The sequence below is a fragment of the Rhopilema esculentum genome, chromosome 15, assembly GCF_057945365.1.
Source record: "Rhopilema esculentum isolate cy_ngs chromosome 15, ASM5794536v1, whole genome shotgun sequence".
NCBI classification, from domain to species: domain Eukaryota; kingdom Metazoa; phylum Cnidaria; class Scyphozoa; order Rhizostomeae; family Rhizostomatidae; genus Rhopilema; species Rhopilema esculentum.
This window is the reverse complement of record NC_142829.1, coordinates 3,464,862-3,487,009: the sequence shown is the minus strand read 5'-3', so window position 1 is coordinate 3,487,009 and position 22,148 is coordinate 3,464,862. Positions and strand designations below refer to the sequence as shown.

Here is a 22,148-nt window from a genome sequence, read left to right as displayed (position 1 = left end):
TTTAAAAGTAAAATAAAAAATTTCTAACTGAGTCTAATATGAATGGACCCTTAAACATGATCAAACTCATCAACAACGATTTAGTCCTAAGTATCATCCGCGTATATTTAATTCTTTATTTAGATGAAGATTTATTAAAATATTCAATTTTTGCACTAAAGCAGTCATTTCCGTACAAAGCGCTAATTTGCTTCCATGTGTTTCGTCACCAATAGAATGATCTTCTCTTTTGACTATCTATCCATTTCTTAATCTTCTCAGCGACGTCCGCTTTATCCTGTTTGCTCAGAAATCTCAGATAGATAACAAGTCAAACTGGATATGAATTTTGAGCCTGGCTACTATTCTTAATTATTTACTGGATTTCAAAATTTTCAATTCTCAACATTAATATAAAAACTATCGTTATATAAAGGTTTTTCGATATAAGAGCTAGATTATCTAATTTTTTATAAGAAACTGTCTTTTAAAAACCGAGCGCTAAGATTAAGAAAATAATATTAATGACCATAAATTAAGAATCCATAAGCTTGATCCCCCTAAACTTGCTCGAAAACCCTTTTTTAAAGATGGGGTGGAAATGATTCCTTCGACGATTAGGCCCCATTTACCTTTTTAACTAACATCGATAAATAGAAAGGAACTCTGTAGCAATGGAATTTAAGAAGCATTAAGGCAACTTTTAGCATTTAAATGAAAAAAATCAAGAAACTGGGTGATAATCCCGAGGTTAGTTCCTTAAAAAATGACAATAGTTAAATTCGTGAAGGCTTCTTTTGCCTTGAGACTTACCCAAATGCTTCCCAATTTTTTTATTGCAATTCTTTCATTTTGGTAAATGTGTAGTGAATGAAACGTGGTATAGATTGAATATTATTTATAGTGAACTCGTAAACAACGCAATTCAACACGTTATACCAGACGGAACAATGATTCATATAAAGAAAATATTAAAATGAAATAAAATTACTCAACTTTATCTCCAGAACTAAAATAGGGGTGAATTTCTGAATTCTAACATGTTGCACCAACTTTTGGACAATAATTGTGCTTTCGAAAAAAGCAAATCGGTGATATACGATGATGGAGTGAACTCTCCCAGTGGTCTTTCTAAATATTTTGTCATGGTTTGGTTTCACATTTAATTCAGACCCGTATCCGATTGTGTTATACTATAAATGGTCTAGCCAGAGGAGGGTGCAAAGTTGCAGGTGCCAAATTTATCTTTATTTAAAAAAGAAGTGATTTTAGTAACTTCCATATCAAAATTGTATGCTGCTGACTGCGCTGTTAAAAGTTCCAAAAAGCGTTTCTATGTCATTTTACACGTTTTGCGAAGTTTTCCCTCCTGTCACTACCCTGACAATAGTGGATGAGAAAAGCGGATCAGGGAGACGAAGCTGGATAAGGAAGAAAACACTTAACAAGGAACAAAACACTGAACAAGGAAGAAATACTGAACAAGGAAGATGACGCTGGTAAGGAAGAAAACATTGCAAAAGGAAGATGTCGTTGGATAAGTAAATCGATGCTAGATAAGAATGACGGCGCAAGGTAAAGAAAAAAACACTGAACAAGGAAGATGACACTGGGCGAGAAAGATTAAACTGAATAAGGAAGTGGAGGAGGCTAGGTAAGGAAGACGATCCTGAATAAAGAAGACAACGCTAGGTGAGAGAGACGATATTGATAGAATGGGTGAGAAAGACAACACTGAATATGATAGACGAAAGAGATGGAAGATGCCATAGCCAAGCTATAAATATACAGACAAAGATGAATATTTTGATAAACACTTAATACTTGATTGAAAAGCAGGTGAGCAAATAAATTCTTAAGAAGATTTAAATTTATATGGAAAAGTCATTCTAAAGATGTCATTCTACAAACAGATTTCATAGTATCGATCGTGAAGATGAAAACAAAGTGTATAGGCCCGTTATCACGAATTTCCAATGGAGCGGATGCAACGAATCGAGGCAACGAGTGTTTGAGTTATCGGGTCTTTCAAACTTGAAGAAAAAGTGAACATAAGTTCGAGCTACAACAAGTTTATTAGGAAACAACATGAACTACTAGTCTTTTGAAAAGCTAAGATTGCTCTTGAAACCCGTATCAATAAACACAACGTATATAAGGATACCTTCAAACCGAAGGCAAGTCGGACTTTCGATGTTCTTTGAAAATCAGAAAATATCGTCGATATGTATGCAGTATGTGTCAAAGTCGGTTAGCAATTGAAAGATGTTACAGACAATTGTTAGTAATTAAAAGATGAAACAAGTGACTATTTTTTAAACACACAGCAAAGATGTTTGGCAAAAAGTGAAATCTTGGGGATGCAGAAGAACTACGAGCTCATTGCAGTCTTCACTGTATCTGTGTTAATACAACTTGATTTTGTGGTAGAAAAGCGTTACTTATTTAAAAAAGATATTGCCTATGTTTTCACTTCACCCAGAAAAAGTTCTGGTTATAGAAAAACGATGACCGAATGAGTATAGAATTATGGATGAAGATATAGAATATTCGAGTTTGACAGAATCAAAAGTTTGACTTAACGAAGGTTTCTAAACAAAAGTATTACAAAGGTTCAAAGGAATGGAAACAGAAGGAGTTAATGAGAATTCGAGTTATCGGGATCAAACTGGAGAATTCAACTAAAGTAATAGCTGTCGATTGGCATATTGGGTTGAAATTATCTAATAGATAAAATTTGTACTACAGAGGTCATGCTTCACTACAGAAGTTAAATCTAAGAAATAAGATTTAGTTAATCGAAAAATTAACAATATGAGTAGCTCACCAGTGTTAAATTGTAAACATTAATACCCCTGAAAGTTGATACAGCAATTTTTTAGATTCTATAAAGAATCATTGAGATCACTGTTAATATCAATATAAGAAGTTCCAGCTTGATCGTTCTTCAGTCTATAGTCTTGTTTTTCCATCACACCATGATCCATTTTTTGTTTCCCGGCTGTCGTTTCAACGTTCCTTTCCTGGTCAGCCTCATCAATGAGTCGCTCTAACAAGATGTCAGGAGAAACTTCTGCAAAATTCGGCGGCTCTTCGACTTCGAGTGGTCTCAGTTTTGTTACTTCATCTTGCTGAAATGTTTTCAGGAAAGCTTCAAGCTCTTCTGGTCTAAATTTTTCATTGATCATTTCTTCTTCGGAGTCATCAACTGCTTTCGGCATTGTTTCGTCTAACAAATAGGCATGCCTCGCCAATGCATACTGGCTGAAACCAAAAAGCAATGAAGAAATTCCGATCAATAAAAACAAATTTAGGCTTTTCATGATGCGGTGCTCTGTTTCGTACTTCAAACGACGTTTTGAAGTTAGTTTTAATGAAAGTATGGAATCCTTCGTTTTGTACAAAGCAGGGGGTTGCCTGAGTGACTGAGCACGGAATACAATATGTTTTAATACAAAAACTTATAGATAAAAGCATCAAGCCCCGGAGGCTAGAAATTGGACAGGACAGGTGCACGTGATAAGGCATTGCATTGTTTTTCATAAATCAAGTCAAAATTGTTTTAGAAAGAAGTATAAAGTTGAAGATGAGTTTGGAATCTAGAATTTAAGGTGAAAATAAATAAGCGTTAAATTTGCCCTTTGTTTTAAATTGTTTATCACCGTAGATGACAGCCCAAAATATACAGGTGTATCTCAAGATGCCGGATATTTTAAGTTTACATTTATGACCCCTCAGCGAAGTATTTGGCATTTAGCTGCAAAATATAACGGTTTACTACAATACGATTTCTAATCTAATGTTACAGTATTACCAACCGTTGTACTGAGGGACTGGAACAAAAGGATGTTTGATAATAAACATTGAGATCTAACAGCTCAACATGACAAGCCCATTACAATACATGCTCTAGCCTGCCAATTTATCTCTTCGACATTCACTTTCATTCAAAGGGCTTATAATACAGCCGACGAAACTGATGATGAAGGGGTTGTGAATAGGTATATCATAAAAAACACACAAAAGGAGCAACACTTCTAGAAGTGGTCATTCAGCAAAGAGAAAGTTCGTTGCAGAGGCGTTTCTTTCACCCCGTCATCAAAATGCAGTGGATTCCAGCAGCGTTAAACAGAGGCCAAATAGACCAACCAACTTCTGTCTTTCTGAAGGAAATCTCAAAGAATTTAATTCCAACCCTCCCGAAAGAGTTCATTTTCATAAGTTCTTGTTGACTGATAAGGAATTTTGGGATTTCAAAGCCGCTTGAAAAAAACGTGGATGCATGCCTGATTCTGTTTAAAATTTAATGACAGCAAGTAGTCTAAACACAGTTTAGGATTATAGAAAAGCATGTTTTTGTTTTCTGATTAAATTCATAAACCATAATTTATGTTCAAAGACTAGAAAGTAGATCTCTTGTCGATGAGCTGATGTTATTCTTTAAGCTAATGTGTTTGGATTGAATCTTTGCAGAAATTGCCAGTTAAGACAAGAAATGCATCGATTATATCTCATAATACTACCAGTTCATCCATTATGCAAGATTTATCGACCAAATATTGTATTTGTATGTTTCAACAAAAAAAAGGCAATAACATCTTAATTAAAAATATTCTGGCTTCATTTGTAATCTTGAACACTAGAAAGTTAAGAAAGCGTCTCAAAGAGAGATGTTATCTCTTAAAAATCGAGCTAGGCTAGCATATCACCAGAAGAACAAACCTTCAGGTTAATTTGCAAAACATTTTCAATTCTAGTGAAGCCCTTTAAAGACACAGTTGATATTGTCTCAATTTCAAACCGAATTTCAAAATGCTACATACATTATTTGAACGATGCTGATACTGTTCCATCATTTTGTCGTCATTCGTATTAATATAAAATTACTTTGCAATTATTACCTCAAACGATGTATTTATCCATTAAAGATACAATTTATTCTTTCAAAAAGGTATTCTTTAGCCTTGGCCAAAGAGATTAAATTTTTGATTGAGCAGCATCAAACCTTTCGTTTGGCCAAATGATTTATATGCTCCGTGATATTAACAGCTGTTTATTCCTTATCGATTGCAGTTCTGATGGAAATCAAAAATCTTAAACAGATCATAAAACTGTCCTATTGTTCTAAGATATGTTGAGCGTTGCGCAGGGAAATATTGTGTTCATTTCCAACGGAGCAAAATCAAACACCACTCAGCAAAACGTAGAGCAAGTCAAGTGCTACTCAATCGAAAGGTCTATTCGTTTGGCCAAGGCTTAAGACTATATAAGAAAAAAAGCTGTACTAACATAACCTTGAATATTTGAAACATCGAAAGTTGTTTATGAGCAAGTGACGCTTAAACATTTGATGGCAAATTTAATAAACATTTTATAAGTCCAGCAGCTTTGGCAACATATAATTATGTAATAATAATGTTTGAAACATCGAAAGTTGCTTTTGAGCAAATGACGCTTATACATTTGATAGCTGATTTAATAAACATTTTATAAGTCCAGCAACTTTGGCAACATACAATTATGTAAATAATAAATACAAACCTTTAAAAACCCCACGTAAGCCTTTGGACATGATCTGCTTTCCGCTTTGTTGGCTTAATCAAACCTAGCAATTGCATTTCTGAGACACTCTGGAAGAACCGTGCTCTGGTTTTTTCGTCAAGGGAAAACATTACCACAAAGGCTTCAAACTAATATCCATTACAAGTATCTTTAAAACATTTCAAAATAAAAGTTCTAGCACACGGCTCAAAAACACTAATATAGTCAACTAAAGCAAGTGGAAAAGATACTGTAAGCTTTCGTCTTCTGCTTGTCGCTTTTTTGAATTGCTTCGACCGGCAGGCGAGGGAGCAACAACGGCAACAAAGGCCTAAGCCAAATAAAAACAATACAACTATGCTGTTGATGACAGACTGGAGAATATCAAAGAAGAATGATAAAATATTCAAGTGCATGCATCATTTTGCACACTTTTTTACTTTTGCAATAAGGGATCAAGCAAGTGTGTGGCATTTGTGCAAACTGCCTAACATTTATGATAACATTTCACCGATCAAGCGGAGAGCAATGAAATGTTGGGCCAGCAAATTTTCCTTGAAAAAATATCGTCCAATACTGAGCAAACGACCAAATATTTAACCTGATCTGATATTAAATCTGCTGTTAAACTAAATATTAGATCATTTGCACATGCCTTAAAATGCATTGACGCAAGATGGCACTGACAATGTCAATTTAAATGTTTAGGCTGAACCAATCAAACTAAAGTAAACTGTGCACCTGCATCCAGTCATAGAGATTTATCATTTTTCCACATTCCAAGTGAATCTTGTAGACAATGCTCAAGTCGGGTAAGGTTTCTTGGGTATCCTCCGCGTCAATTTTGCAACATTTGCACTAGAAAAAAGGGAAATCCTGATATACAATCGAATAAATTTTAATTTTGTGCGTGATTTTTTTTAGTTGGAGTGAGTCATCCATAGCACGGCAACCGTGTAACGTGAGCAATCGCCCTTACAGCGTTGGTTTGGCTACCTGTCAGAGTCATGTATATTGTGTTTGGTATCAGTTAAATTCCGTATAACTTAAGTCGCGTGTCAATTTCTTGAAATTGTAAGGAAAACAAGGGAGCCTCTAAAGGGCATACATAGAGAGCCATAGAACTATAAGTATTAAAAAGAAGCTTCACAAATAGCCCAAAGAATTTTTCGATGATGTGTAAGTAAAGAACTTCTAGAGGGCTTTCTATCATCAATCAATTGTTGTCAAAAACCAAATAGCTATCGGAAAAGCCGAGAGATCATTCTATTTATAAAAATCAAACAATGACTCTATGAAACATTGGTAGAAGAATGAATTAGATATTCTTCGTATCAAACTGCAATATCAAATCACTTCTTCAACGCTTGACTTCATGGCAGAAATATACCAGCCATGATATCTAAAAGAATTGCGGCCTGTATAGTATTTTGAGAAGGTATGTTTATGAACACGACAACACGATCGATGCAAAAATAATGATTACCTTAAGGTAAAAGTGAGGATCTCGTAACGCATTTTGCACTGACAATCGAGGAGCAGGGTTGATATGCTGAAGATAAAAGATAATAAAGACACAAGCTTAATAAACTTGATACTGCTTGAAGGAATAAAGGATTAAAAGAAAAGTGAACAGCTAAAAACAGCATATCTTCTTTAAACACTACTATGAGATTTTAGTTGAGGAAAAAAATCAACGTAACATAATTGAACAGAGACACACAAGAATTTCTACATACAGGCATAACTGACTCCTTGGCATCGAAAATGAACAATTCGTGAAGAGGAAGCAGCATAGGACATTTTAAGTATTTTCTAAAATAAAAGATTTGGGAAAGTAAATTAGCAAATTAAGAACTCAAATCGTCTTGGCGTCGAGATGTCATATTAGCTGTTTCTATACGAAGAAGTCAGCTTGAAAATTATTCGTTAGGCCCGACGCACTTTCAGCCTGCAGATATTTGAATATTGAGTCGTGAATTCCTAATTCAAGATGACAAATTATTTTTTTGCCTTTCAGCTATTTAATGCTCCATGCCAGAAAAAACAGAGCTGTACACGCTTTCGTGTATAGAACAGGAAGGCTTAAGTTGCAACTGCTAGTCTAATGTTTGATGCGATTAAAGGTTGCTTGATTGTTCCACTTTAAATCTATCCAGTCCTAGAAACAAAAGCGTAAACAACAATTGAAAAAGTATGTCACTTAATACTGAGGTATGCAGCCAGATCGATGGTAAAAGGGTCAACTAGGTGGAGAGAGAAAACTACCCATTCTTTGACTTGTCACAGGCTTTGAAAAAAACAAACTTTTCATAACATAGTACTAAAAGCTTTTTTGCCTGGCAATCCTTAGATTGACGTCATAATGAGGGTTCAAAAAACAAAATGCAATTATATACCCAGATGTAGATCGAAATAGTCCAATCAGAAAAATGCGAGTACAAAAACGTTATTGATAAATTTTTAAATGCACAATTAGAGTTTACTATCAAATATACAAAATAATATTTAAGATTTAATGAGGCTTATTTTTTCCAGATATTTGCATATCGGCGGTTTGTCTTAAACTGGAGTGTCAGCATTGCGAAAATTCCCAGTAAGTCTCTTAGTGATCATATTTTTTAAAAAACAACTTCTTTGTAAATATCTGAATAACGACTTAAAAGTTTATCCCGTTAAACAATGAATTAAAGACGTTCTCTGACAGACTTGTGCCTGCTAAGAAACATGGAAATTAATTACGTAACAAAATACCGAAAAATAGAATCCCAGCAATCGATGACTTCATTCCGTAAATTATCGTATGGAGTGGATTTTCGTTCTTTAACTGCTTGCCTCATACGCTAAAATGACAATATACCTTTTGAGATCTACGTAAAGCACAGCTAATAAAAAGCAGGGTGTATTTAAAACATGTACTATCTAGCACAAGCTACTGCATCTTTCGATATGGTTCACAACTTTAACAATGCAGATATTAAGACGTTCTTTTCATTAACTTGACAAGAACAATTCAAGAGCCTACTTCACTCATGTTTTCATGATTGTTATAACAAAATTTTTAAGAAAAGGTAAATTACCTCTTGCAACTCGAATCTGTTCTTATAAACTGGTATTTTTTCTACTGGTGTTTTTGGTATAGCACTAGCTTCTTCATCTTTTTGGTTACTGAGATCTGAAGGAGCAGAAAAACAAAACAGTCAATAATAAAGAAGAAAGTAGCATGTTACACCAATAATAAGCAACATGTAAAGCTGAATGTCAAAGCTGCTCTGATATCAGTTAATCTTACCAATTTTAGTTTTAACTTAAAATTGAATTTCCATTGTAGAAAATCTTTCTATTTTCGATGCCTCTAGGAGAAAGCAAAGCCCTGAAATTTAACCTGAAACACTAAAACGGTTTGGCAAAAGTTTAAAAATAGTTTTCAAGAGAATTTATAAAATATATCAGCTAAAGGAGGTTGACCCAGAGACAATTTGTGTAATACCATAAACAACTACTTTCAGGATGTAGATTTTTCAGAAAATAATTATCAACTTCAATATCATGAGTCTAAACAAATGTCCATACTTTTTCTGCATGAGGTGAAATAACTTACTATCAAGCGTGTCAAACTTCTTCATCAATTGTTCTAGCTTGGGTAGATCATCAGCAAAACACGCACCTAATCTAGAAATTTAAGCATTTATTTTCTATTACACAACAATAATTATCATTATCTGGAGGTCAGAATTGTAGACGGCGATTGGAAAGGAGAAATGTTTTGTTAACAAAAACTGTTGTCAACCTTTAAAGGTCTGTAATATCAATGGTATTTTCGCTGGTAGCCCACGGTGTCTCCTTATTATACCTAGTTTAATAGCTAGTAAAGTACATTTTCATCCATCATATGAATGCACTTGTGCCCGGTTTTATTTATTCTAAAATGATTTTAAGCATTTCTTATTGATTTCACAAAAGAAATAGTATATCAATTTATCATAATTTACATAACTAATCGATGGAACTTAAACAGGATTCTGATAGCAAAACACATAAAAACAATTATATAAAAGTAGTACTACAAATTAACAAATGAAAAAATCTACCAGTTACAACTCAAACTCTAATCTTAAGTAAAAAAGTGTTTTATGGTTTCTATGTTGAGTGCCTATAGGTTTATTTTTCAAAAAATATGGTCTATGATTTAACGGTTACCCGTGGTCTTTTAGTGTAAATTTCCCTTGTCTTTTAATAATCAAAGTAGCGACTTAATGCTCAAAACAATCTATGAAATATGCTTCTTGTCTAAGCCATTATCACGCACACTATAATTGGAGGTAGGGGTATTACAAGTGCCTCAAGTGAATAATTATTAACAAAAATATTATATCATTCAATTTAAATATTAATATTAACCAGCCTTTTGCTATTACCTGATACTGTATAAGGAGAGCTGCACATGCTTTTGTACGTAGAACAGGACGGTTCTAAGTCGCTAGAGTTTCACGTTTAATATGGACGTAAACTGAGCAAATTTTTACTTCCTTATTTGCCCGTGGCACCCGTGGCATAAGATAATAAAATTGACAAGAGGACAAAATGGAGACTCAAAATATCGATATTGAACCTACGTGTTCTCTTGAATGAAATCTGATAATATTGTGTAGCATTCTTCCAAAAGAAATACTAGATCGTCCTTTGATGTTTGCCTATAGAAAAACCGAAATGAAAATGGAATGAGGAGAGTCCTTCAACTGGTTGGAATGTAAGGAGAATCCTTCACCTGGGAATAACCCTTGCATGTTGATTTGCCTTGTGTATACAACCTTCTTTTAGGCAAATAAATGAGGGTTGTGCCAGTATGCGGTTTAAATACATCTTGCATTAATATAGTCACTGAACGTGCAGTGCCTAGTAAAAACAATAGTACATAACATGTGTGTCACTGTAGAATAAACACTAGAATATGTGCTACATTTGCAAAATATAAAACATCTCTGAATATTCAAGGATATAGAATTTATCAATGTTAGTAACTGTTTTTAAGAAAAATTACAATGGATAGGATCAATAAACAAAATTTTATTTGCAGAAATCCTGTGTACAAACAATATCGTCCTTTGAGCTTTGTCGGCACTTATTGTAATAGTGGTAATGATGGGATCAAAATGCGAAAAAAACGAAAACCTATGACGAAACAGACTGACTCACTTAAGCAACGCAATAGATGTATGGTATTGCTCTTTCTTTACAATTTCTTGCTTCATGCAGAATTCATAGACATCTTTCAACTGTAAAAAAGAAACATTCGAACATATTCAATATGTCAGGAATAGCAGGAAAGAGAAAATGGTTTCATAAAAAGAGTTCTCTTCATAATTTGTTAGGAAAATAACCAATTAGCTACTGTTTAGTAACTTAAGAAACCAGAATGGGCCAACAAGGAGTGACGACAAAGAATCCCGACCTGTGTAGATACAAAAAATAATCTTCTCTCTTTGAATCTTCAGCTAGGTCAAAAGTTAGTAGCTGAGGCTAGTAAAAACAAAGAAACGTTAAAACGTGCTATTCTTCTTCTGGCTTGACTTTCGATTCGAAAGTGGATATAACTGTTCTGCTTACCTTTGGACACTATCCGACAATCATATTACACGAAAAGTACTACAGTAAGATATATTTCCACTCATGCGCGCTATTTTCAAATTTAGAAACTTGTGTTGTGAATAAGACCATCTTACGATACTAAATTTTCTTCAAAACAGGTACAGTAAAAAATAACTAATGATTTTAGCAATAAAATCTTAAGATATTTCAAGATAAAGTATCCAATATCTTTGCTTTTCGACAAAAAACGACTATGCCTAACCCCACTTGGCGTTTTTGAACTTATAAAACTTTATAAAACCATTCACTCTTACTCGCTTTCCAAAAGGTGCTCTTGGAAGTTTGGAAGAAATTTTGTGCAAACATCTCAAAACTGGGAAAAGAGTTGTCATTGTCTTTCTGAATTCATCAATCATCTTTTTAGCTGTTTTCTAAAACAGGGAAATCATACTAGATACTTGGTGATATAATTTGAAATGAGCTTCAAAAAAGGAGATGCAAAGCATACAATTGTTAATTCTATGGTTCAAAAAAATATAACAATTCGCTAAGAGCTAAGGACTGATTTTTGAAGGTGGCTGTTTGAATGATTATTGATGTATAGACTTAATACCTAGATTGAATACCGTGATGAATGGTATGTCATATTACCTTGATGTATAGACCTAATACCTAGATTGAATACCGTGATGAATGGTATGTCATACTACAGGCTTTCGTCGGAAAGGCGTGCGATCGCACGCGCACGCCCTGGCGCACGCCTGCTGCTTTCCAGGAGTGCAAAACATCGCACGCCTTCTTTTATTATCGGAGCAAAATTCATAATTATTGGTTTTGTGGGTTTTTGAGATGAGTTAATAAATTGATCCCTCCTTGGTACTATTACTTCATGCCACTTCAAAAAGGCTTAACACCTTTTCAGGATTGCCGATTAAATATAAAATTTTGAAATAATCATAGAACTAATCTACAGTGGAATCCCGATATTATGAAACATTAAGTGTTTTGAACAAGACTTTCATTTTCTATCGCTAATGTACGAAAGTAGCCGATTATGCGATAAAAAGGAGCCGATTTGCCAATGATGCGGAAAAAAATAACAGAGGATTTGCTGGATTTCGCTACCCCCTACAGCCCCCTCTTTAGACATCGCTAGGCTTTAAATCTAGATTTTAGCAACATTTGATTTAATGAAAGTTGGGCCATCATTATCTTTTATGCATCTGGCCAGTGAGGTACACAAAATAGCTGTCATGTTTGATAACAAAGGGCTCTCGATGCACTGATTTACATGAAAAAACTGCCATTACAACCAGATGAACGCCAAAGCATCAATGATTCTGCTAAGGATTCATTATTGAAGCTAATGAAAACTGCTTACGACATGGCAAACATATTTCTATACTTGTAGTGCCGTTTTTTTTGGATATATTAAATAAGCTCAGTTTATACTTGTTTAGAAAATTGCTCAATTGCTAAAATGTAAGTAGTCATGGTAAGAATTCAGCGAAGTAAATTTCATTGAAATTTTTGCTGTCATCATTTTCGTGTTGGCCATTTCTCCGTAGATCTACCATAATTATCAAAATGTTTTGTGAAAAAATGTCACACGCCATCACACGCCTGGATGTTTTCAGGGGTGCGGTGGTTAGCACGCCTGCTATATTTTTCCCACGAAAGCCTGTACTACCTTGATGTATAGACCTAATACCTAGATTGAATACCGTGATGAATGGTATGTCATACTACCTTGATGTATAGACCTAACACCTAGATTGAATACCATGATGAATGGTATGTCATACTACCTTGATGTATAGACCTAATACCTAGATTGAATACCGTGATGAATGGTATGTCATACTACCTTGATGTATAGACCTAATACCTAGATTGAATACCGTGATGAATGGTATGTCATACTACCTTGATGTATAGACCTAATACCTAGATTGAATACCGTGATGAATGGTATGTCATACTACCTTGATGTATAGACCTAACACCTAGATTGAATACCATGATGAATGGTATGTCATACTACCTTGATGTATAGACCTAATACCTAGATTGAATACCGTGATGAATGGTATGTCATACTACCTTGATGTATAGACCTAATACCTAGATTGAATACCGTGATGAATGGTATGTCATACTACCTTGATGTATAGACCTAATACCTAGATTGAATACCGTGATGAATGGTATGTCATACTACCTTGATGTATAGACCTAACACCTAGATTGAATACCATGATGAATGGTATGTCATACTACCTTGATGTATAGACCTAATACCTAGATTGAATACCGTGATGAATGGTATGTCATACTACCTTGATGTATAGACCTAACACCTAGATTGAATACCATGATGAATGGTATGTCATACTACCTTGATGTATAGACCTAATACCTAGATTGAATACCGTGATGAATGGTATGTCATACTACCTTGATGTATAGACCTAACACCTAGATTGAATACCATGATGAATGGTATGTCATACTTCCTTGATGTATAGACTTAATACCTAGATTGAATACCATGATGAATGGTATGTCATACTACCTTGATGTATAGACCTAACACCTAGATTGAATACCGTGATGAATGGTATGTCATTGAATGGTATGTCATACTACCTTGATGTATAGACCTAATACCTAGATTGAATACCGTGATGAATGGTATGTCATACTACCTTGATGTTCAGACTTGAAACCTAGGCTGAATAACTTGGTGAATACCTTGATGTATAATACATCTTGCTACCTTGATGAATAAACCTAATAACTTGACGTATAGACGGAATACCTTGATGTATAGTACATCTTGCTACCTTGATGAACAAACCTAATAACTTGACGTATAGACGGAATACCTTGATGTGTGGTATGTCTTGTAATAGTTTCTCTTGCTCATTCAAAGACTTTCGATCTTGGAACCTGAGAATAAATTTATTTTAAGATCAAATTGTGATATTAAAAATCTATGATGCTTGTTACAAATACCTGTTAGATTGACAAACATTTCTGTTTAATTCGTGTTGCTCCATAGTTATGGAACAAACCGAATTTCTTCTAAAAATTAGAATTATTGATGATTTAAAGAAGAACATCAACACATTTAAATAAAATCTTGATTGTTACTCTACAATGGTTATTTTCATAAATTATCTTTACATCATCTTTGAAAAATATTTGTATAACTACACCTCAAATCAGATTCAAAAATATAACATAATGTTTTTATAACATAGACCTCAAAATTTCAAAAATTTTGATTTTCAGGAAAACTGCCTGAAAATGATTCTTGTAAAAAGACATCAAAGGTTTAATCGATTGGCTTTTAGGTTGCAATACCTTTGGTAAGATGGCATGTTTATGAGATACGTGATGTGGTCTTCATTCAAGGAGTCAATGGCATTTCTATGCATTTTGTTGTCATAAGTGCAAAAAATGCTCAGAGGATTATCGTAGTAATGCTCCAGCATAGCAAACTAAAATAAGATACAGATTACAATGCACTTAGATTGTTAGAATTTTTAATCAGGAAGATCAAATGCATATGCTTAGTAAAATCAGTAAGTGGTTCATTGGTTTTTGATATGGTTTACAGATCCAACATTGTGTGATTCAAGTTTTACTAGGCTGGCCAAAGTTTTACATAGATACAGGAGAAGTATCAGCTCTCTGAAATTCCAGGAATATGAAATCACAAGGTGTAGACAAACCAAGAGGACAGACCACGACACTGCTCAATAAGTATAGCTTCTTAGTATCTTTAAAACTACGTACGGAAGCTGGGCAGTAACAAAAGCAATGTAATCAGATTAAGAAAGGAGACTAAACGGAAATAGAAAATGACTAGAAAGGTTGCAAGGCAATATAAATAATATGTCAAAACAGAGCTCATAGCAAAAATATTTTCTATTCGTGGGACAATGTAATCAGATCATAAAAATATCCTCTGCAGATCTACAGCACATGGATAGATGTTGCCATTTAACTTCCTCTGATTACCGTTTTTTCATTTCATTTTCTGAAAGGGATTCAAAGTAGAATTTCATAAAAAAATCACTTTTTTAGATTCAAAGAATATATTGATGATTAACAATACCTGCACTGCACTAGCAAAGCTCTGAATAGAAAAGTCCTGGCACAGAAATTTGTCATATAAAACGTGAAGAAGTCTGGGTCCCAACTTAAAAGGATGCTGTGATGTTATGAAGACCTGTTGAATGAAAAAAGGTTTGCGTAAATGTTCCTTCAATCCTTCAAGCAATAATAATATCTTGAATAAACTTTGTTTGCTTAACAAGAGCAAACAAATCTTCAGGGGAAGGAAGGAGTCCAAATTGACTTTTCTATTAAATATAAAACTTATATAGTGAATTATAATGAAATAATAATATAACACAGGAGTAAAAAGATGTTAAATATATACCTTATTGAGAATTATGTGCAGGCACTCTAAGGATGGCTCTGCATGGAACTTTTCAATGGAAAGTCTGGTTGAGACTGAATGAGGCAAAGAGTTGTGCACAGCTCCAATAGTTGTTGCCAATGAAAACACCAAAACTATTGGTAGATCCTGTATGTATTCACTGTCAAAATATGACGAAAAATGCAATGGTTATGTTCCGCTTTGAGAAACAAAAAATCACTTTTAAGAAAACAAGAAAAATTTGCTTTCCCAATTATGACCACTCTCTGTTTTCTTAGTTTTTATTTAAATTTTTAATTTTTTATGAACTAATCAACTATAACATCCATCAATGATCTAGACCACATCTTTTGCCCTGGACTATTTTGTCTTAAATCACTAGCCTAATGCACAAACCAGATAAAATTGCTGTTTATTTACAAATAAAGCCATTACCACCTTTGAATGGAAATAAGGTGAATATACAACTTTTCCTTCAATATCATGCCTACCAAGAGGAAAAAAGTATAACCTTGCAATTAAGATGAAGTCCTGCAACACAGACTTGTGGAAGCCTTCAAAGTCTTCTAGAATGATGACAATTGGATTTTTGCCTAAAAGGAAAAATTGTTTTCAAATTCTTTACAGAAGATTTGAGCTTTTGGTCAATTAGGCTGCATTTCACAAAAAATCAGGCAAAAAAGATACTCTTTGGGACACAACCATTAATAACTAACTTTCTTACTATTATATTCTCTCTTTGTTAAAACAAAGGGGCCATACCTGAATCCTTAGTTGAAACTTTTGAATACCAAGATCTCAGCACTTTGAATGTAAATCGCTTTATCTTTCCCATTTCTTCAAAGAAGCTCTTATCAAGATTTTCATTAACATCATCTTCCTAAAGTTTTTCAGGTGAAAACAAATAATCATGATACATAGATTACACATGGCTATCAAAATATTGTCAAAAGTAACTCTCTGATTCTCTGAGTCTCTAAATAGAATGTGCAAAGTTTAAGATCTATCATATAAAGCAATTAATAGTTACAATCACACCAAATGGTATGTACCAAATTTTGTGACTGCAAATGATGAGTGACTATAAATTAATCTTAATCAAATAGTATTTTATTTTTATGTCGAAAATTAAATAATTATATGTTAAACAAGCTGTAATTTACAGGAATATGCTGGTAGCAAAATTTAAGCATATTTTCATAAAACCAGAATTTCATATACCTCATCATCAGTAGTCATAAGTTGTGTAATGACCTCTCTCATCAAGAATTTCAAGTCTGTCAATAGAATGTTGAGAATTTTTAATTCAAAACTAAATAAATAAACATTTGATTTATAAAAGGTTTACATGATGTGAGGTTATATCCACAAAAAGAAACCTGCTAAGGAAAATGGTAGATGGGTAGCAGAACTCAACAGGTAAGAATGAAAAAATATTAGTTATAGGTTACGAAAACCTCAAATAGCCTATGATAATGGTATGATGATAAGAAAAGCCATAAAGGACCAACCTAATACCCTCAAATATTTACTTACTGGAGCAGTTTTTTGAGTGAAGGAGAACAACATGCGGTGTTATGTCATTCAAGATGCTTGAGGTTATTTGTTGGAAAATTATATCATGATCTGGCATGTTTACTCCTAAAAAAAAGAAACAAAAAATGAGACTTAAAGGTTTACAATAAACAAGAAGATTGATAAAAATATTTTATCAAACCCATATTCAAAAACTAAATAGGATTGCATTTTTAGCCTTATAAATTTGACAAAAACTAAGAAATAATCTGTTTAGCATTATGCTTAGCAAAACAATGGAAGATTTATGTTAGTAATCTCACTATAAACTCATAGCTTATAGATCAAATTATTACTAGATAATTTCCAGATATAAGTGCAGTTGCTTCTGAGCTTCTAGATAGTTTTCTATGAATTGTTTTTTTGAATGCCCATCATAAATGTTCATGAATTCAAAAGAAGAATCACATACCTGTCAAAAGAGCTGCTGTTGGCAGTTCTCTCCATTGGTAATTTGCATTTTCCTCTGAATAGCTTTCTTTTATGTAAGTGAGCAGATCATCAAAAACTTTTTTGTTGGTTGCAACCTGGATGCTCTTGGGCAAGCAGTAAAAATAATCAAATAAAACTAAACTTTGTTGAATAAAAATGCTACATTTTGTACTGAATGCTAATTAAAGAAAAAATATCATTTACAATGAAACATATATTTAGTTACCAAGAAAAAATTTATAACTTTTGTAGCAGCACAAAAATGGTATCCTATAGCAAGTTATCAGGCTCTTTTAGCCCAACATAAATCATCAACTAAAAATTAAGATTATAACAACTTAAAAAAATGGGGTAGTTGACTTGATTACTAACCCCGAATTGCAACTAAATGGCAATAGAAGCTCTTCATTAGAACAATTCAGGTTTTCAAAATACTTACAAAACAACATTTCAATTTTGTTTACTTGAACTTAACTCTTTCAAAGAAGCCCCTAACAGCTTGTATTATTAAAAGTCAGTTATTAAAATAACATACTTCAATTTGCTCTGAAATATTCACCCAGCATTCTTTGAAACACGTATACCGCAAAGTAGCTTGCTGAGAATTCTCGCCTTTCAGGAGAGGAAACTTATTCTCTGCAAAAAATCATAACTTTTTTATGAAAATTGTTCTGGTCATTTGCAAATTAGATGATACTTTGTATTGAACTTTCAAAGGGTTAACATTTGTCAAAGATTTCTTTTCTGTGTACCCACCATCAATCCTGGAAACACAAATCCTTCTATTCAGGGCAAATAATTAGATATTTGGTTGGAGATTATTCAAAGCATTACATTATTAACTAATGAAGGCTTCATTGGGAAGTTTAAAAAAACATGTCATAGAGAGTCATAGACATAAGTAAGTCAGTCAGTCAGTACCCAGTTGGGCAGTTGGTGCTTCTGGAGAAATGGCTGAACCTACCACAAACCGTTGACAGGAAGAGATTTCTAAGAAAAGCCTCTTTTCCCAAACAAGAGCCAATACATTGGTCCTACCTACTAGCATGAAAAATGCCAAACAGCACAAAAGATGCCTTAAAAGGCAACCAGAGAAGCTTTAAGAATGCCAGAAAAAGAAACACAAAATGTAAGACTGTATGGAAAAAGCAATTTTTGTTTAAAGAATCAAAATGAGGGTGGGAGAGCTGTAAATAAATGAACACCACACATGTACTGAGGCTTCACCAAGCAAAATTAGCCCATGCTATGCCAAATACCCATAAATCAACCAAGGGCATTAAAATTCTATGAACCTAGTATTTCGAATCCAGTTCTCAAGAGACCAAAAGACTCTCCATCTATGCACATAAACTAACAAAGTCACATATAGCAAACAATAACACCTTAGGCAAATTATTTAAAGGTCAAAAATGCCCATCCTGAAATTAACTCCTATAAAATTTCATTTAGTCATCATAACTTTAGCAAACAAAAATACTTTTAAGCCAGGTTGAGCCACTTAAAGGCAGGAAAGTTGTTGTTATCTAAAGGCCGGTTTCCACTTGATACGCTCTGGTCACGCAACTTGGCGAAATTCGAATCAACAAGTCAGCAAATCGGCGAATGCAACCAGTAGTTCAACTCAGTTGAACTACTCAGCGAATGGTCTCGCATTCGCAGCCAATGAGGAAGTTCAATTTGCGCATGCCCCAATGTACATTCGCTCAGTCACGCGACCAGTGCGAATAAAGTGGAAACCGGCCTTAACTTTTGTCAGACAAAATGCATTTTGTTATGTATTATTTTTCCAGTTTTTCTTATTTTGTAAATATATTTTCAAATGCTGACCTGTAAAATATCTTGCTTTTACTTTTAGTGACCCTCTTTGATGTTTCTTTTTTTTAGTTGTCTTTCCAGCTTTACTTTCATTGCAATTAAATAGAAAGCAACCCTGCAACATAGAACAACAATATCATTCACACAGTAGTGCAAAATATCATTCAAATTTAATTTTAAGTAACTGTAGCAATGCTAGGTGAAAAGAAACATATTTTTGATTGACAGTGTGTTGTCAATACAAGTTATGATGTTTGCTTTTCACTATTCGCTTACTAAAAGAGTAAGCAGATTGATTGCATTGCACCCATCCTCTCTGGAAAAAAACCCACTTCTTTTGTTGGAATCATCATCATCAGGTACCATCTTCTATCATCAGGTTCATCTTCTACCATGACCCTCCAACTATCCCAAAATCTAAGTTTTTATTTGTTGTCATGGTCATAGATAAAACCTTTGTTGGAATAACCCTTTATTCAACAACATTACCTAGCCCTCACTGGGACAACATGATTTGCATGCAAATCTAAACATTGTTATTAACTGTCATAATAAACATGTAATTTAATTTAGTTTACGTTCCATTAAGAACATCATCAAAGGTCTCAGACTGTCATTTCTGCCAACGTTGTTGGGCCAAGAGAAACTTGCAAAAATTTGAAGGGGAGGGGGCATCCTCTTTTCCAGAATGGTAAGTGGGTGTGCAATGTTCCAGGAAGCACAGTGGGTACTTGGCTCAAATGAGTGATCTCTCATATATGAATGACAAAAATATTCCAAGTCCTCCAGATCAGAAATAGTCAAAGCATGAAATTTCAAGAGAGAAAAAATTTTCGGGGCTTCACAATTACATATTTCCTCGTCTTTTTATTATAAGATTTTCAAATTTTAAATCATAAGTTGCATCCGTCCTTATTTTTCAAAATAAGGCTGGTATAATATGTCGGGCTACGCGTATGGCACGGTACTTGACCTTCAAAATGAAACCTTCAAGATTATTTATCATTTTTCGAGATCAAAAAGTTTACTGATGCATTAACTGCTGCGATCACATAATACTTGCCTTCGAAATGGACACAGTCTCCTCTGATGCCCGCTCTGATGCCATTTTCTACCTTTGCAGGCCTATCGGTAAATCATGATTCCCGCCAACAGCCTCGTAGCCTCGCTTTAGAAATAAAAAACAGGCATGTCATTGAGACACATCATTGTGTTGACACTAGAGAGTTTAAGCACAGGCGACGATAACGATACCGATAACGATAGAGTCTACTGTCATCGTTTCCGTTATCGTTGTGGTATAAGTACATTAAGCATGGACACCCGTAGGGGACTGCAGCTCTACCGCATGACACACTTCCTTGTTTGGCACGGAAGTCTAGTTTTGAATGCCCCACAAATGTTAAAAATTATTTAGCTAAATAAAATATGACCGTAAAAATGTTAATTAAGTTCTTGCTGTCACACACAGCTTTGATGTTATCAATGACGAAGATCTTCCTCTTCTGTTGGAATTACAAAAAGGCCTAAATTTATTCTGAAAGTTTCATACTCCATATTTGCACTATGAGATAACTGATACCGAAAAAGTTCCGATTTGAGAAAATAGATTTTCAATTTAAATGAATGAATTTATTTCCAACGTAGAGTTATTATATACAAAATACTACAAAGTTAACAAGAGCGTTTCTTCCTCCTTTTCTGCACAGCCTTCCTTCTTCCAGCCCTCGTCTACCAAAATTTTGCTGTTAGGTCATCTCGCATTAAAGCTCATCTCATCTTGGGCAAATGACAGTCATTTGAAATGTCCACTAAAACCTTGAAAAAATTTGAGAGATGGTGAATACACGTTCCAGCCAAAACACGAACAATCTTTTTCTCAACCTTGGTAGTTTAAGGTCGAAACCCTCAGAAAATAACGACCTTGGTCGCTTGACACAAATTTTAAAGAATTTGTTTAATATTAGAGTAATAAAAAAGTTTAAGTTCTCAATCTTTGTTACCGAATTTGCAGAATTTTTATTGAATTTCATCGCTGCAGCCTATGTGAATCTTTACAATATAGGTAGGCCCAATTCCATCATGAAAATAAAATTATGAATCGCTTTAAACAAACAAGAGAAACAAAAAACTCACCCGCATGATTTGAGGCTTGATAATGAAGTGGCTGATGAAGCTATTTCCAGTTGAAAATCCTCATAAAACTCAGCAAAATCCGTCACCGAATCCTATCGTTGTCACAGAACGATACATCAGATTTCTATCGTACTAGAACCATGAGTGAGAACGATAACGGAAGGGGAATCTCCACTGACGCCTGCGCATTAAGGTAATAAAGCCTCCTATCGTTATCGTTATGGTTATCGTCGCCCATGCTTAAACTGCCTAATATCTTTGAGGTACCGTAAATCCTCGAATTGCCCCCCCCCCCCTTGAAAAAGCCCCCTCGAATAAGCCCCCACCCTAGAACTACAAATTGTCAATAAGCCCTCCCTCGAGTAAGACCCCACTGCTACCGTAAATTCTCAAATTGCCCCCTCAATTTGATGACTTTTGCCATCTGAGGTCGCCTATGGCGTTTTACTGAATTGCTACAACAAATTCATACTTTTGGTAGTAATTAATTAAATGCTCATCAAAAAATTTCTTCTAAAATAAACGAGGTCTTTTAATAATGTCTTCTTAATGTCAACAATGATTCTATAAGCCCCCCCCTTGTATAAGCCTCCTCCTCGAATAAGCCCCCACCCAAAAATATCAA

At 34.2% G+C, this 22,148-nt stretch overlaps 1 protein-coding gene across 1 annotated transcript; it reads right to left on the bottom strand.

The window, feature by feature from the left end:
* Window positions 1-2,749: 2,749 nt before the first annotated feature.
* LOC135685049 (origin recognition complex subunit 3) lies at window positions 2,750-21,778 on the bottom strand. The gene is made up of 25 exons (XM_089112861.1): window positions 21,524-21,778; window positions 20,451-21,205; window positions 19,400-19,502; window positions 18,105-18,205; window positions 17,550-17,673; window positions 17,099-17,203; window positions 16,784-16,839; window positions 16,325-16,442; window positions 16,074-16,155; window positions 15,563-15,722; window positions 15,236-15,349; window positions 14,479-14,615; window positions 13,998-14,061; window positions 11,424-11,540; window positions 10,717-10,796; window positions 10,137-10,214; window positions 9,122-9,192; window positions 8,601-8,695; window positions 8,275-8,363; window positions 7,260-7,335; window positions 7,007-7,072; window positions 6,262-6,378; window positions 5,772-5,851; window positions 5,521-5,625; window positions 2,750-3,243 (listed from the first exon to the last, which is right to left on the bottom strand). The coding sequence occupies exons 2-24, from the start codon at window positions 20,493-20,495 to the stop codon at window positions 5,523-5,525; spliced, it is 2,181 nt and encodes a 726-aa protein (XP_088968987.1). The 5' UTR covers window positions 20,496-21,205; window positions 21,524-21,778; the 3' UTR covers window positions 2,750-3,243; window positions 5,521-5,522.
* Window positions 21,779-22,148: the final 370 nt, after the last annotated feature.

What these genes read in the sequence shown, in the direction of transcription:
- LOC135685049 (XM_089112861.1), bottom strand. Translation starts at nt 20,495, where the DNA reads ATGGCATCAGAGCGGGCATCAGAGGAGACTGTGTCCATTTCGAAG. An exon ending in GAGCACCTTTTGGAAAGCGA is followed by an intron (nt 10,797 to 11,423) that starts GTAAGAGTGAAT and finishes TCTTTTTTACAG; the next exon opens with TTGAAAGATGTCTATGAATT. An exon ending in CCAAGGAGTCAGTTATGCCT is followed by an intron (nt 7,073 to 7,259) that starts GTATGTAGAAAT and finishes TTTTATCTTCAG; the next exon opens with CATATCAACCCTGCTCCTCG.